This window comes from Macaca mulatta, chromosome 13 (assembly GCF_049350105.2).
Source record: "Macaca mulatta isolate MMU2019108-1 chromosome 13, T2T-MMU8v2.0, whole genome shotgun sequence".
Classification (NCBI taxonomy): domain Eukaryota; kingdom Metazoa; phylum Chordata; class Mammalia; order Primates; family Cercopithecidae; genus Macaca; species Macaca mulatta.
In genome coordinates, this window is record NC_133418.1 from 109,470,540 (window position 1) to 109,483,476 (window position 12,937).

The window sequence follows — 12,937 nt, forward strand, 5'->3', positions numbered from 1 at the left end:
GGGAATTAATCACTTGGATGTTTTAGATTTGAATTTTAGCATATGAATTACTAAAATCTAGTGTATTATAGTAAGTATAATAAAGCCTATGTGTAACAGGACTGTACAGTAGAGTAGGTTGTTCCTATTTACATAATAACATAATGGTGAAATAAAATTCAAGTATTTATTGACTCTACTGAGAATTAGAGTAGAGGATACAGTGTCATAGTCCCTGCTCTTAAGATATTCACAGGCTTCCAAGGGAAATTATGAACAAATGATTAAAATGACATGTTAATATTTTGAGAAGATAAGCTCAGGAAAGGCATGTAGGTCAGCTGACAGTGCTGGAGAGAAGAATTATTGAAAATAAATAGTATTTGTATAGGAAGGCTTGATTATTTACAGAGCATAGTTTTCATTTGTCTCACAACAACCCTATTAATCCATGTATGCTGGAGGTTGCAATTTTTTTTGTGTGTGAGAAGTCAGACCTTGGCCATGAACTTGAGCAGTAGGATATAAATAACTCCCACAAGTTTAGCATTCCAATAATGGAACACTAGGCGTAAATGGGTTAAGTGAAATGTTTTTAATACCATTTTTTATAGATGGGAATGGTGCTAAAAGAGGTTAACTTGAGATCACTAAATGTTAGAGTCAAGATTCCATTTTGATTCAAGTCTCCCGACTTCATAGGTTAAGCCTTTTTTTCCAGAATATCTACTTACAGTGCTTACGTTTAGAAGTATTGACTTTTATCTGGGTAAATCAGAGACTAGCATATGATATTAATGGTAAGCAAGGGAGATATATCAGCTTGAAGTTTATATGAATAACATCCCCTGGAGTCATGCAGTTGATTATGTAGAGACCCTAGAATTGTGCAAGTAGTAATAACTGAGAGGTGTAATATAGTTGTTTACCAAATATGTAAGTGTCTGCATGTACTCATCACTGGAATCCTTTAAAGAGAAATCTCAAGCTTTGAAAAATACTGAGACAGCTACTCTTTTTTCATTTCTCTAGTAATGGTCAAGTGAGCTTGGATCAGCCAGGTAGGGCAGAGTTTTGCCTCTCTTTACGGCTGCTCTAGTAAGTAAGTAGACAAACCAATTAGTTTCAAATCGATGATATGGTAATATATAAAATAGTCAGCTTATAATTTTAGTTTAAATGTTGCCTGAGAAGGAACTAATGTTGCTGCTACCCTGCACAGCCTTAACCCTCTTTACCAAAATTGTGAATTCAACTCGTCTGGGGCTTTCTTCATGCAATTTGCTGCTTTATTAGTTTTTATAATATGCTTTGTGTGATGGAGTATTTTCTCTGTAAAACCTAATGATTAAAGATAGTTGTGGAAGTGCCTATTCTGATTTACTAATATCCAGTTTTGAGTTGATTAAATACTTTGGCTTTCATTGTCAATATGAAAATCCATCTGGCTAGAAATCTGTGAGTATTAAATTTTGTTCATGTCTGGAATATAGTAAAATTGCTTAAGTGATTTTCATTTCAAACATTTCCCATATGTTATGTTTATATCTTTACATCTCATTTTCGGCCTTAATTTTTCTCTCAAGAAGTTTTATTATTTGCCTATTTGTACTTCTTTAGGCCTAGAAATGGAATACAAACTTACCTCTTCATTTTCATTTTCACACATAGTAGGTGTTGGACTAACCTTAAGTAGATCAATGAAGAGTAAGTGGGAAGATGGCAGTTGATGTGATGAATCTTGATATAATCCACAGCTGTTTTCACAATTTCACCAGACTCTGAGTTCTTTGAGAACTTAGGCTTAACATAATAAATAATAATAAATATTTGTGGAATGAATAAGCCTTTGAAAGGTTGTTGTGGCAAGTCAGGGACCCTGAATGGAGGGACCGGCTGAAGCCGCAGCAGAAGAACATAAATTGTGAAGATTTCATGGACATTTATTAGTTCCCCAAATTAATACTTTTATAATTTCCTACACCTGTCTTTACTTCAGTCTCTGAATATAAATTGTGAAGATTTCATGGACACTTATCACTTCCCCAATCAATACTCTTGTGATTTCCTATGCCTCTTTACTTTAATCTCTTAATCCCATCATCTTCATAAGCTGGGGAGGATGAATGTTGCCTCAGGACCCTGTGATGATTGTGTTAACTGCACAAATTGTTTGTAGAGCATGTGTGCTTGAACAATATGAAATCTGGGCACCTTGAAAAAAGGAACAGGATAACAGCAATGTTCAGGGAACAGGAGAGATGACCTTGGACTCTGACTTCTGGTGAGCCAGGCGGAACAGAGCCATATTTCTCTTCTTTCAAAAGCAAATAGGAGAAATATCACTGAATTCTTTTTTTCAGCAAGGAACATCCCTGAGAAAGAGAATGCGCCCTGAGGGTAGGTTGATAGATGGCCCCCTTGAGGCGGCCACTTTTTACGGTCAAAGCCGAAGGGATGAAATAAGCCCTGGTCTCCTGTAACGCTCCCAGGCTTATTAGGATGAGGAAATTCCCGCCTAATAAATTTTGGTCAGACAGGTTGTCTGCTCTCAAACCTTGTCTCCTGATAAGATGTTATCAATGACAATGGGTGCCCAAAACTTCATTAGCAATTTTGATTTTGCCCCATCCTGTGGTCCTGTGATCTTGCCCTGCCTCCACTTGCTTTGTGATATTTTATTACCTTGTGGAGTATGTGATCTCTGTGACCCACACCCTGTGCGTGCACTCCCTCCCCTTTTGAAAATTGCTAATAAAAACCTGCTAGTTTTATGGCTCGGGTAGCATCACGGAACCTGCCGACGTGTGATGTCTTCCCCGGACACCTAGCTTTAAAATTTCTTTCTTGTACTCTTTCCCTTTATTTCTCAAACCAGCTGAGACGCTTAGGGAAATAGAAAAGAACCCATGATAAATATCGGGAGTGGGAGGCAGGGATTTCATTATATTTAGATTTTAGTGGTAATAAAATTAGCAAATAAAATTCTCAAGTCTAAAGAAAACATTACTTTAGCCATAATAGGTTTTCTGTACAAAACCTATAACTATTCTTAGAACATCTTCCTTTGGGTTATGGCTGTGGTATAAAATGATGGCATTTTAGGCTGTTTTCAGTGATGTGGTAGCATGAATATGTCAGGAGGGGAGGCATGATACCTTACTGAACTCATCACAGCTGACACCCCTATAACAAAAGACAGGTTAACAAGAGAAAAGCATAACACATTTATTTAAAAACAAATGATTTTCCTTGCTAACTTGAAATTAGAATGGATATAAAGAGAAATTTTTACTTTCTCTTCTAGACCAGGCACTATAGGTAGAGATCCAGGAAAGCTCACTTTGTTTAAAAAAAAAAAAAAAAATCAAAAACTTCTTACCTTTCTTTGCTCGCGTTTTGTCAGTTGTTCCAGGATTTTGTCTGCAGGTTCCAGAGCAAGTCAGGTGTCTCAGCTGCCCCACGTTGGGTGCCAGAAACTGTGGGGTGGAAAGGTGTGATACCTCTCCTAACCCATCATAAGATGACACAGCCATCACTCCTGTAACAAAAGACAGGTTAACGAGAAACATGACAAATTTATTTAATCAACATTTTACATGACACAGGTACCTTCAGAAATGAAGACTCTGGTTGAGTGTGGCTCATTCCAGTAATCCCAGCACTTTGGGAAGCCTAGGTGGTTGGAATTGCTTGAGCCTAGGAGTTTGGGACCAGCCTCGGCAACATGGTGAGACTTCATCTCTCCAAAAAATAAAAAGTGGCATTCACCTGTATTCCCAGCTACTCGGGAGGCTGAGTCAGGAAGATCACCTGAGCCAGGTTGTAGTGAGCCATGACCACGCCACTGCACTCCAACCTGGGTGACAGAGAGAAACCTTGTCAAAATTAAAGAAATAAAGACCCAGGGAAAACTGTTTTTATGCTTAGTTTTGATGAAGAATGGACAACCTTGTAAAAATATGATGGGACAAAAGGGTATGGCCTAATGGTGGTAGACTGAAGGGGAAACCCAGCAAGGCCTGTCTGTCCAGATTCCGTTTGGCTTCTCTGTATAACCTTCCCCCCACTACTATGAGGCAGGAGCCCTCTGGGATAAGGGTCTTCAAGGGAGAAGGGAGAGAGGGACCTTTTTAGGTTTTAGAGCTTCCTTTGGGGGAGGAGTTGTTCTAGTTTCTGTGATGCACCTCAGGGAAGAAGAATTCTGGTTTCTGTGACTTGCTTTGGAAGACAAAGAGAGGCTTGAGACAGGAAGGCAGGAGAAGGTCAGAGAGATGGTGTTTCTGAGGCCCTTTCAGTTGCCTCGGTTGAAAGTACTCAACATGCCATGCTGTTATACTTTGGAGTATTGTGTTCTGAACCCTAGTAAATACAGAGAAGTGGCATGGAGGTTGCTTCTCGACATGTATTCATGTGGTGCCAGGAGCTTTCTTGTGGTTCATGGGGAGTTTGGGGATCCTGTCCATTGAGCACCAGTTTAGAATGTGTATCAGATATGGTGACGCATGGCCTCATCCTGATTCTCCTCACACATAGACCCCTGGGGTGGAAAGATGGTAAGTTGATGCTAGCTTCAGTGCACATACATGCTTATTATCAAATTTTCAATGGCTCACACTTCTGGTACTAAAATACGGGCACCTACATATTCATAGCAGCAGTGTTTACAACAGCTAAAAGGTGGAAGCAATGCAGATGTCCATTAGTGGATATATGGAGAAACAAACTGTGGTATATCCATACAATAGAATATGACTCAGCCACAAAAAGGAACGAAGTGCTGATATGCACTACAATGGTGGATGGACCTTGAGAATATTATACTAAGCGAAAGATGCTAGACACAAAAGGTCACATATTTTATGGTTGCATAAATAATATGAAATATCCAGAATAGGTAAATCCATAGAGATAGAAAGCAGACTGATGGTTCCTGGGATCCAGGGAAAGAGGAAAGGGGAATAACTGCATAATGGGTTAGTGGTTTTGCTTTGGAGCGATAGAAATGTTTTGTAAGTGGATGGACGTGATGGTTTCACAATTTGGTAAATGTACTAAGTGCCCCTGAATTGTTCATTTAAAAATAGTTAATTTTACATTATATGAAGATCACCTCAATAAAAAAGGATATCATTAACATCCTCCCTAAAAACCCCAAAACAAACAAAAATCAAGATAATTAAATCTGCTGTCTTGGACTTATTAAACTGTTCTACTATTTTGCCCTGAATAAACTTTGTATTTCCTAACTGTGTATTTTTGTTCACGTTATGCTTTCAGACTGGAATGTTTTCCTTTATTCATTTTCTGCATCCAAGTCTTATCCAGTCTTAAAAGTATACCACCATAAGACTTTCTTTGTACCTCTTGAATTCCCTTCATCTTTCTTGAACCCATGCCCCAAATTCTCTGTTCATCCTTTGAAGGCCCCTGGCATTTTTATCTATATGTCTCTTTGGGTAGTTAACAAATGTGATGATCTTGGATTATATTAATTTATATTCATTTATTAGCTCTCTGTGTGCTTGAGTTTTGGGCCTGCAATATCTTTTTTTTTTTTTTTCCTTTTGTCTCTGCATTTATTTTTTTTTTTAATTTTTATTTTTTAGAGATAGGGTATTGCTTTGTTGCCCAGGCTGGAGTGCAGTGGTGTGATCATAGCTTATTGCAGCCTTGAACTCCTGAGCTCAGTTGATCCTCCTACCTCAGCCTCTTGAGTAGCTGAGGCTACAGAAGTGTGCCACCATGCCTGGCTAATTATTTTTACTTTCTGGGGAGATAGGGTCTTGCTATGTCACCCAGCTAGTCTCAAACTGCTAGCCTTAAGCAGCTCTCCTGCCTTGGCCTTCCAAAGTGCTGGGATTACAGGCATGAGCCGCCATGCCCAGCCCCAGTATGTTTTGACTAAACAGAAGAAGTCACACTTTTGGGAGGGTATAGGAAGCTTTGTTCTATATCAGATAATTTTCCTATAGCTTAGTCATTAGAAATGAATTCTAATTAGAATTCAGTGACTTAAAATTTGGTTGATTTGTTTACTCATTCGACATTTAGCCGCTATGACAGGTGGGCACTATGATGGATCTGGGAATACAAGGATGAGGATGACAGAGTTCTGGACGCAGAAGAACACATCTTCACCTTGTGTTTAACATCGAATTGACAGGAGATGCCCATTATTTAAGCAATGTTCAGGGAAGAGTCTAGTCCCAAGGTGACGGCAGACCCCGGTTCTAGTGGACGAGTACTGCTTGTTCGTGGTGCTCCTTCTTATCATTAGGTTTGACGAAGACATGCACACTTTGAATTCTCAAGTGAGAGTTATTTATTTTTAAAATTTCCTTAAGATTTCTTGTCAAATTTCATTTTGACCTGTATGTCCTTAAATGTGCCCAAGGCTGAATCATAATTGTTGTTCTTTGAGGGGCCTAAGGTTTTTTATTCTGTATTTCCCTTGTGTACTCCAAAATGTAAGTTGGAAGGTACATGTGCCACGTAAATACATGGTGGCATGCGTGTGTTTGGAGTATATGGTACTGGTGATTTTGAGGCATTGAAAAATTATCAAGTGCCTTAAAATGACCAAATAAAGTTTCAGGTTAGTTGACTGCTTTCAATAATATGTACCTTATTTTTTTAAAATGATTTTTTGAAACTTAGTCATCTTTTCCTATGATTAAGTAAGCCAGGACGCTCCATTTCTTCCCTCAGTATATAAATAGCCTTTTATGGTAATTTTTGTTTCTGATTAAGTTTAAAGACTGTGTCTTCTGTTCTCAAGGTCTGCTCTGAGTGATTTACCATAGTAGTGGAGAACAGGAAGTTCTTCCAGGCTGTGGAAAGAAATAGCTCTGAGATGTGAGCCATTGAAAAATTGATAGTAAACATGTATGTGTATTTTGTTGTATTAGATGAAAAAGCAGTTTTTTGACTTATGTATAACAACACTTTTTTTAGATTTCAGATTTCAAATAAGTACCCCAACTATTTTTTTTACTCTTTGCCCATACTATTATAATTCCGGAGACTAAAAAGGGAACACTAAGCCAAGAGGGTGTCAGGTAATGGCTTATTCTCAAATTGATATTTGAGAGATATTGATGTGCTGTTATATTCTCAAAGATGAGCATGACACCATATTGCCCTAAGATTACAGTATGAATGCATGCATGGTTATATTTTTTTAACCTGGTAAATTCTTAGTCATAAAAAGGACTAGGACGTAACATGAAGGTTTCCTAGTCAAGTCTCAAAGCTTTGAAAATCACAGCCTGGAGAGGTTGCTCAGTTTATAAGTGGCTCGGATAAGACCTGTATCCAGGCCAGTGTTTATTCATCACGTGTGTGTATGTGTATAGAACGAATTCTTAGTGTATTTTGCTTTCATATGTATTGGTGGTATACTTGGTATCCTATTGTTCATATGCGTATGCTATATTCTTCATAAATTGAGTCATAATATGTACATGTGCACATTTTAAGTGTAAGAACAATCGCTTTTCCAGACTATCATGGCAAGAAATAGATTTCAGCTAGTTGTAATTGAGAGATCAAGGGAAAGCATCATCTCTTTATTTGAAAAAGTCCACAGTTCTTGATGATTTTCATATAATTTTCTTACATAGTTGACTCAGGAAGTCATTATTTTCATATTTAGCCAGGCTATGATGACCTTAATCCTGATTGGAGGCTCTCTACTGAGAAGAGAAAAAAAGTCAAAGGTGAGTTGTATGAAATATGATAATTGAAACCTTAAGAGACTTCTATTATTATACAAGATGCTCTTTGGATGATATAAAAAATCTCCAGATACTTTTGCTACACTTTGGAAGAAACATCAAGATTTCATAGATTTGGTCAAGGCAACAGATCCAGTTTTCTGATGGTCAGGCTTTCCCAAAAGCGAGGTCAGAGCCCAGGGTATGCAGCATGGCTCTCCTGCCAGGAGCCAGCATTGAGATGGTACACTGAGTTCAACGCTTAGAAGCCTGCTCCTTTTCAGATGCTCCTGGGTGAGATCACAGAGCAAGATTCATCAAAGAAGAAACACTGAGTAAACTTACCTCTGCCGGTTGGGGGTAATTAGGGTTAGGTTGGTGAGGCTTTCTTTGTCTTTGCATACATTTCCATGTTTTAAAGAAAAAATTTCATTTTTACAGTGAGCATATATTGTTTTTATAAATAAAAATCAAGATTTACATTTAAATAAGAGTAATAATTGTCATTTAATTGCTAGATTAAAGCAGAGATATTTTAAAATCCTGTAGGGGTTACTTTTGAGTTTTTTTTTTACTTTTAGTTCTTGACTATGTGTTATTTCTCTTTAGGTGAAACTTTCTAAGTTAAATCCGTGATGAATTTTTAAGTGTCTTCTGTAAAATCAGTGATAGTTACAAGGTTCAAGGTCTGTATTACGATATATTTTTAGGCTGGCACGGTGGCTCATGCCTGCATTTTGGGAGGCCAAAGCAGGTGGATCACCCAAGTTCAAGAGTTCAAGACCAGTCGGGCCAACATGGTGAAACCCTGTCTCTACTGGAAATACAAAAATTAGCCAGGCATGGTGGTGCACACCTGTAATCAGATACTCGGGAGGCTGAGGCAGGATAATCGCTTTAACCTGGGAAGCGGAGGTTGCAGTGAGCTGAGATCACGCCACTGCACTCCAGCCTGGGTGACAGAGCAAAAGTTCATCTCAAAAAAAAAAAAAAATGCTTTTAGTTCACATTTAAAGAAGATTAAAAATATTGATTAATATTATGCATCAGGTTCCATGCTTTGAATTATCTGCTTTAGTTAAATAATCATCCAAAATATTCATCCAGACATATTTTTGAGGAAAAGTAATACTTTGTCAAAGCAGAAATTAGAATTTTATTTTAGTGATTTGCTCCTCTTTCTTTCTACTTCACACTTAGTGATAAGCCCCAGGAACTCTGCCTTTCACATTTTCTTGAAACTCCTTATTTACATGGATTGCCTTAGGCTTACTTGGGAAAAAAGTGTTGTTAGAGCTCTTTATTTTCCTTAAAATAGTGAGTCTCATGGTTCTGAATTCCATATTTAAAATCTCTTCTAGTGTAATGTTTAAATATGTTGTTAAATTTATGGTTTACTTTTACCTTTAAACCATATCATATGTTTTGTATAACAGATGATGTTCAAAAATGTACAATAAAATTATAATAAATATGGCATTGCCTTTTGAATGCCTTAGTTTGGTGAACAATAATTCCTTTTCTTTTTCTTTTTCTTTTTCTTTTTTTTTTGACAGAGTCTCGCTCTGTCACCCAGGCTGGAGTGCAGTGGCACCATCTCGGCTCACTGCAACCTCCACCTCCTGGGTTCAAGTGATTCTCCCGTCTCAGCCTCCCCAGTAGTTGGAACTACAAGCATGCGCCACCATTCCTGGCTAATTTTTGTATTTTTAATACAGATGGGGTTTCACCGTATTGGCCAGGCTTGTCTTAAACTCCTGACCTTGTGATCTGCCCACCTCAGCCTCCCAAAGTGCTGGAATTACAGGCATGAACCACTGCGTCCAGCCCATAATTCATTTTCATTTCTAAAGATTCTTTGCTAGCCATAGATTTTTTTTTCCCTCTCTGATTAGTTATAAGTTTAAGAGGAAATCAGCACTGGAAACTATTACATATCTGTCTTATATTTTTCTAAAGGGTATATTTCTCTCAGTGTTTGTCTGAAAGTGGTATATGTACATTTTTCAAAACATTATATTACCTTCATGTATGCATACCTGGTACACACCTGCCTTTCAACTTAGGTTGAAAGTGGTGACACATCTCTCTCCTGAGTATATTCTTGAGATGAAAGACCCTAGTTTATTTGCCTTTGTATCCTTAGAGCTTTAGACTGCCTTTGTATCCTTAGAGCTTTAGACCTAGACTGACATTGTTGGCACCCAATTTGTCAAGTGAATTACCATTTTATACCTCATAAACTTTTGAGGATGACTTACATTTTAATTTTTCTTATTTTTTTCTCATTATTTAATATACCATTAAGGGGCCAAATAACATAGGTAAATTTGGTTTTAAAATTGATTCTTATACTAAATATTTTGAATTTAAACCACATTAGCAGATGCATTTGTATTGATTTGTTTTTCCCTTCTTAGATAAAGAGTCCTTTTACCCACTGATAGATGTCAATTGGTGGGCAGACAGTGCAGTGACTTTAGCTCGATGCTCCGGTGCCTTAACTGTTTCGTCGGTGAAAACTTTGAAGAATTTACTGGGAAAATCCTGTGAGTGGTTTGAACCATCACCTCAAGTCACTGCTACCCATGATGGGGGATTTTTAAGTTTGGAGGTAAGGCTTTTTCCCCTTTGTTTGAGAATAGTTATATATTTAACCAAAAATTTAAATATCTGGTTTTTATTTGAGTTGTCTTATTATCTTGTCTTTAAAAACAAAAATCTGTGACTGGAATCAGGTAATGGTTGCAGTATAAAAAATTCGTTTTTTAGTGAATAAAAAATTGTAATTTAAGATAATGAAGAAAATTTGTTGTCATTTTGCTTTGTATAAAGTATTTCTTTTTCACTGAAATGGTAGATTTTTTTCTCCCCTGGATTAGTCATTTTAAAATGTAGAATGGTATCACTACCTAAGAAAAATACTCTTTAACCTATTTCTAAAAAGCATGGCAACTAAAGTTTTTGATTCTTTTAGTAAGGAAACTTGTTTATCATGACAAAAGACTTGAAAATAGAGGCTAGTTCTTTAAAGTTATCTTTTGGTCATTTAAAAATTGTATTTTAAGTCTTTCAAGGGTAACAACCTTTCATAGCTTTCACTTCAGCAATGCAGATTGACATGTTTTTTACTCTGAAGTTTGTTATGGAGTCTAAAGATGTTCCTTAAAGAAAACTATGACTTAAAATCTAAGCCAGCTCTGTTAAGTCTGAATGAAAGTTATCTTGAACAGCCAGGCTTTCAGACTCAGAACTTAGCGAAGCTGTTAGACATTTTTATAAAGGGGTGAGGGAGAGCTGTTCTTGGTAAAGCAAATTTAAGTACCTTTATGTTCATTCTCTGAAGAGATGAAAACAGATCATCAAATTATCAGGTACAAGACCTGATAATTATAAGTACAAGAGCATATTAATGACCTGTTATTAAAACAGGCTTTAGACTGGGCACAGTGGCTCACACCTCTAATCCTACCACTTTGGGAGGCCAAGGCGGGTGGATCACTTAAGGTCAGGAATTCGTGACCAGCCTGGCCAACATGGTGAAACCCCATCTCTAGTAAATATACAAAAATTGGCTGGGCGTGGTGGTGGGTGTCTGTAGTCCCAGCTACTCAGGAGGCTGAGGCAGGAGAATCGTTTGAACCTAGGAGGTGGAGGTTGCGGTTGGCTGAGATCGCGCCACTGCATTCCAGCCTGGGTGACAAAACAAGGCTCCATCTCAAACAAAACAAAACAAAACAAAAAAACAGGCTTTAGTTTAGAAGATTTGGAGCTGATCATGTATGTGCATATTTCTGGAGCTGATGTATATAATGCTTGCTGTAAAGTTCCTTTGAGTTCCATTGTTAATCTTGATCACATAACTGATTTAATGAATCAAACCAGATTAGATTTAGAAATTTTTTTTTCATTAATTCTAAAAAGTTATTCTTAGTTCCTAACTATTAATTTCAAATCTCCTTTTTCAATTTAGTGTGAGATTAAACTTGCCTCCAAACGATCTCGTTTGGAGACTAGGGCTGGAGAAGAAGATGAAGGAGAAGAGGATTCTGATTCTGATCATGAAATATCTGCCAAGGCTCGCTACTTTGGTTATATAAAACAGGGCCTTTACTTGGTGACTGAAATGGAGCGATTTGCACCAGCACGGAAACGCCCACGAACCATTACTAAAAACTACCGCCTTGTGAGTTTGCGCTCCACAACACCGGAGGAACTTTATCAGAGGAAGGTGAGACAGTAGCGTACTACTACCCAAGTTTGAAGTCATCAAGCTTTTCTTTTATTGGGAAAAAGTTAATTTTTTAATAAAGGAGAAAATTTCAAGAGGGATGTTGGATCATTGACATGTTAAAAATAGCAGTTCTCTAAAGCTTTTTAAAATAATGCTAATCTTTGTACCTAAATAATCAAAATCAAAACCATGGATAAAGTTGAATTCACTTAGACTGATTATCCACTTGGTGGCTTAACTCATTTCTTTGCTACCCTTCATGTGGCCTTCAGCTCTCCCTTTATCTGTGTTTAAATCAGCTATCTACAGAGGGTGAAGGAAGAAATGCTAGTCCAGGACTTGCTTGGGAAGCCAAGGTGACCAGCACTGTGTGTTTACATGATTTGTGCTGTTCTTGCAATGTCATGGTAGGAGCTCTGGACTAGAAGTTGGGTTGTTCCATGGTTGTCTTGGTTTTGCCATTGTTTTACTCTAAAATGAGAGTTTTGCACCTTTTATCTTTCATCTTTCTGTTAAAGTCCTGAAAGAAACACGAGATCCTTCTGCTCCTCAATATGTCTGTGAGCTTCTGGTGCCACAGTGCACAGGAATTAATGACATGCTGGATAGGTCCAAGGGATTATCATCATTCATTGTATCATCATCAGGACCCTGTAGATAATTCAGTCATGTAACATTCCTGTCTTTGTGTTTTTATCTGAAGATTGAAAGTGAAGAGTATGAGGAAGCCTTGTCCTTGGCTCATACCTATGGCCTGGATACTGACCTCGTATATCAGAGGCAGTGGAGGAAGTCAGTGGTCAATGTTGCTTCAATTCAGAATTATTTGGTATGTGTAAATATTTTGGTAATGTAAAATGTATATTCATATAGTGTCTTTTGTTTATAGGGCTTCATTTTAGAGAACTTTACATTGCTGACTTTTCTATAATACAGTCAATGAAGTACAGTTTTCTCATCTGGAAAAATGGTCTTTTTGTTAGATTTTATTGCCCCTGCAACTGGA

The 12,937-nt window shown here is 37.5% G+C and overlaps 1 protein-coding gene across 2 annotated transcripts in view; it reads left to right on the top strand.

Annotated features, from left to right (window-relative positions):
* Positions 1 to 12,937, top strand: part of NBAS (NBAS subunit of NRZ tethering complex) — a 390,381-nt gene that overhangs the window by 79,785 nt on the left and 297,659 nt on the right. For both annotated transcript variants that reach the window (XM_015111744.3, XM_077960110.1), the window contains exons 13-16: positions 7,637 to 7,700; positions 10,118 to 10,311; positions 11,671 to 11,928; positions 12,635 to 12,760. In XM_015111744.3, the coding sequence (XP_014967230.3) occupies positions 7,637 to 7,700; positions 10,118 to 10,311; positions 11,671 to 11,928; positions 12,635 to 12,760 (642 nt within the window). The remainder of the gene's footprint in view (positions 1 to 7,636; positions 7,701 to 10,117; positions 10,312 to 11,670; positions 11,929 to 12,634; positions 12,761 to 12,937) is intronic.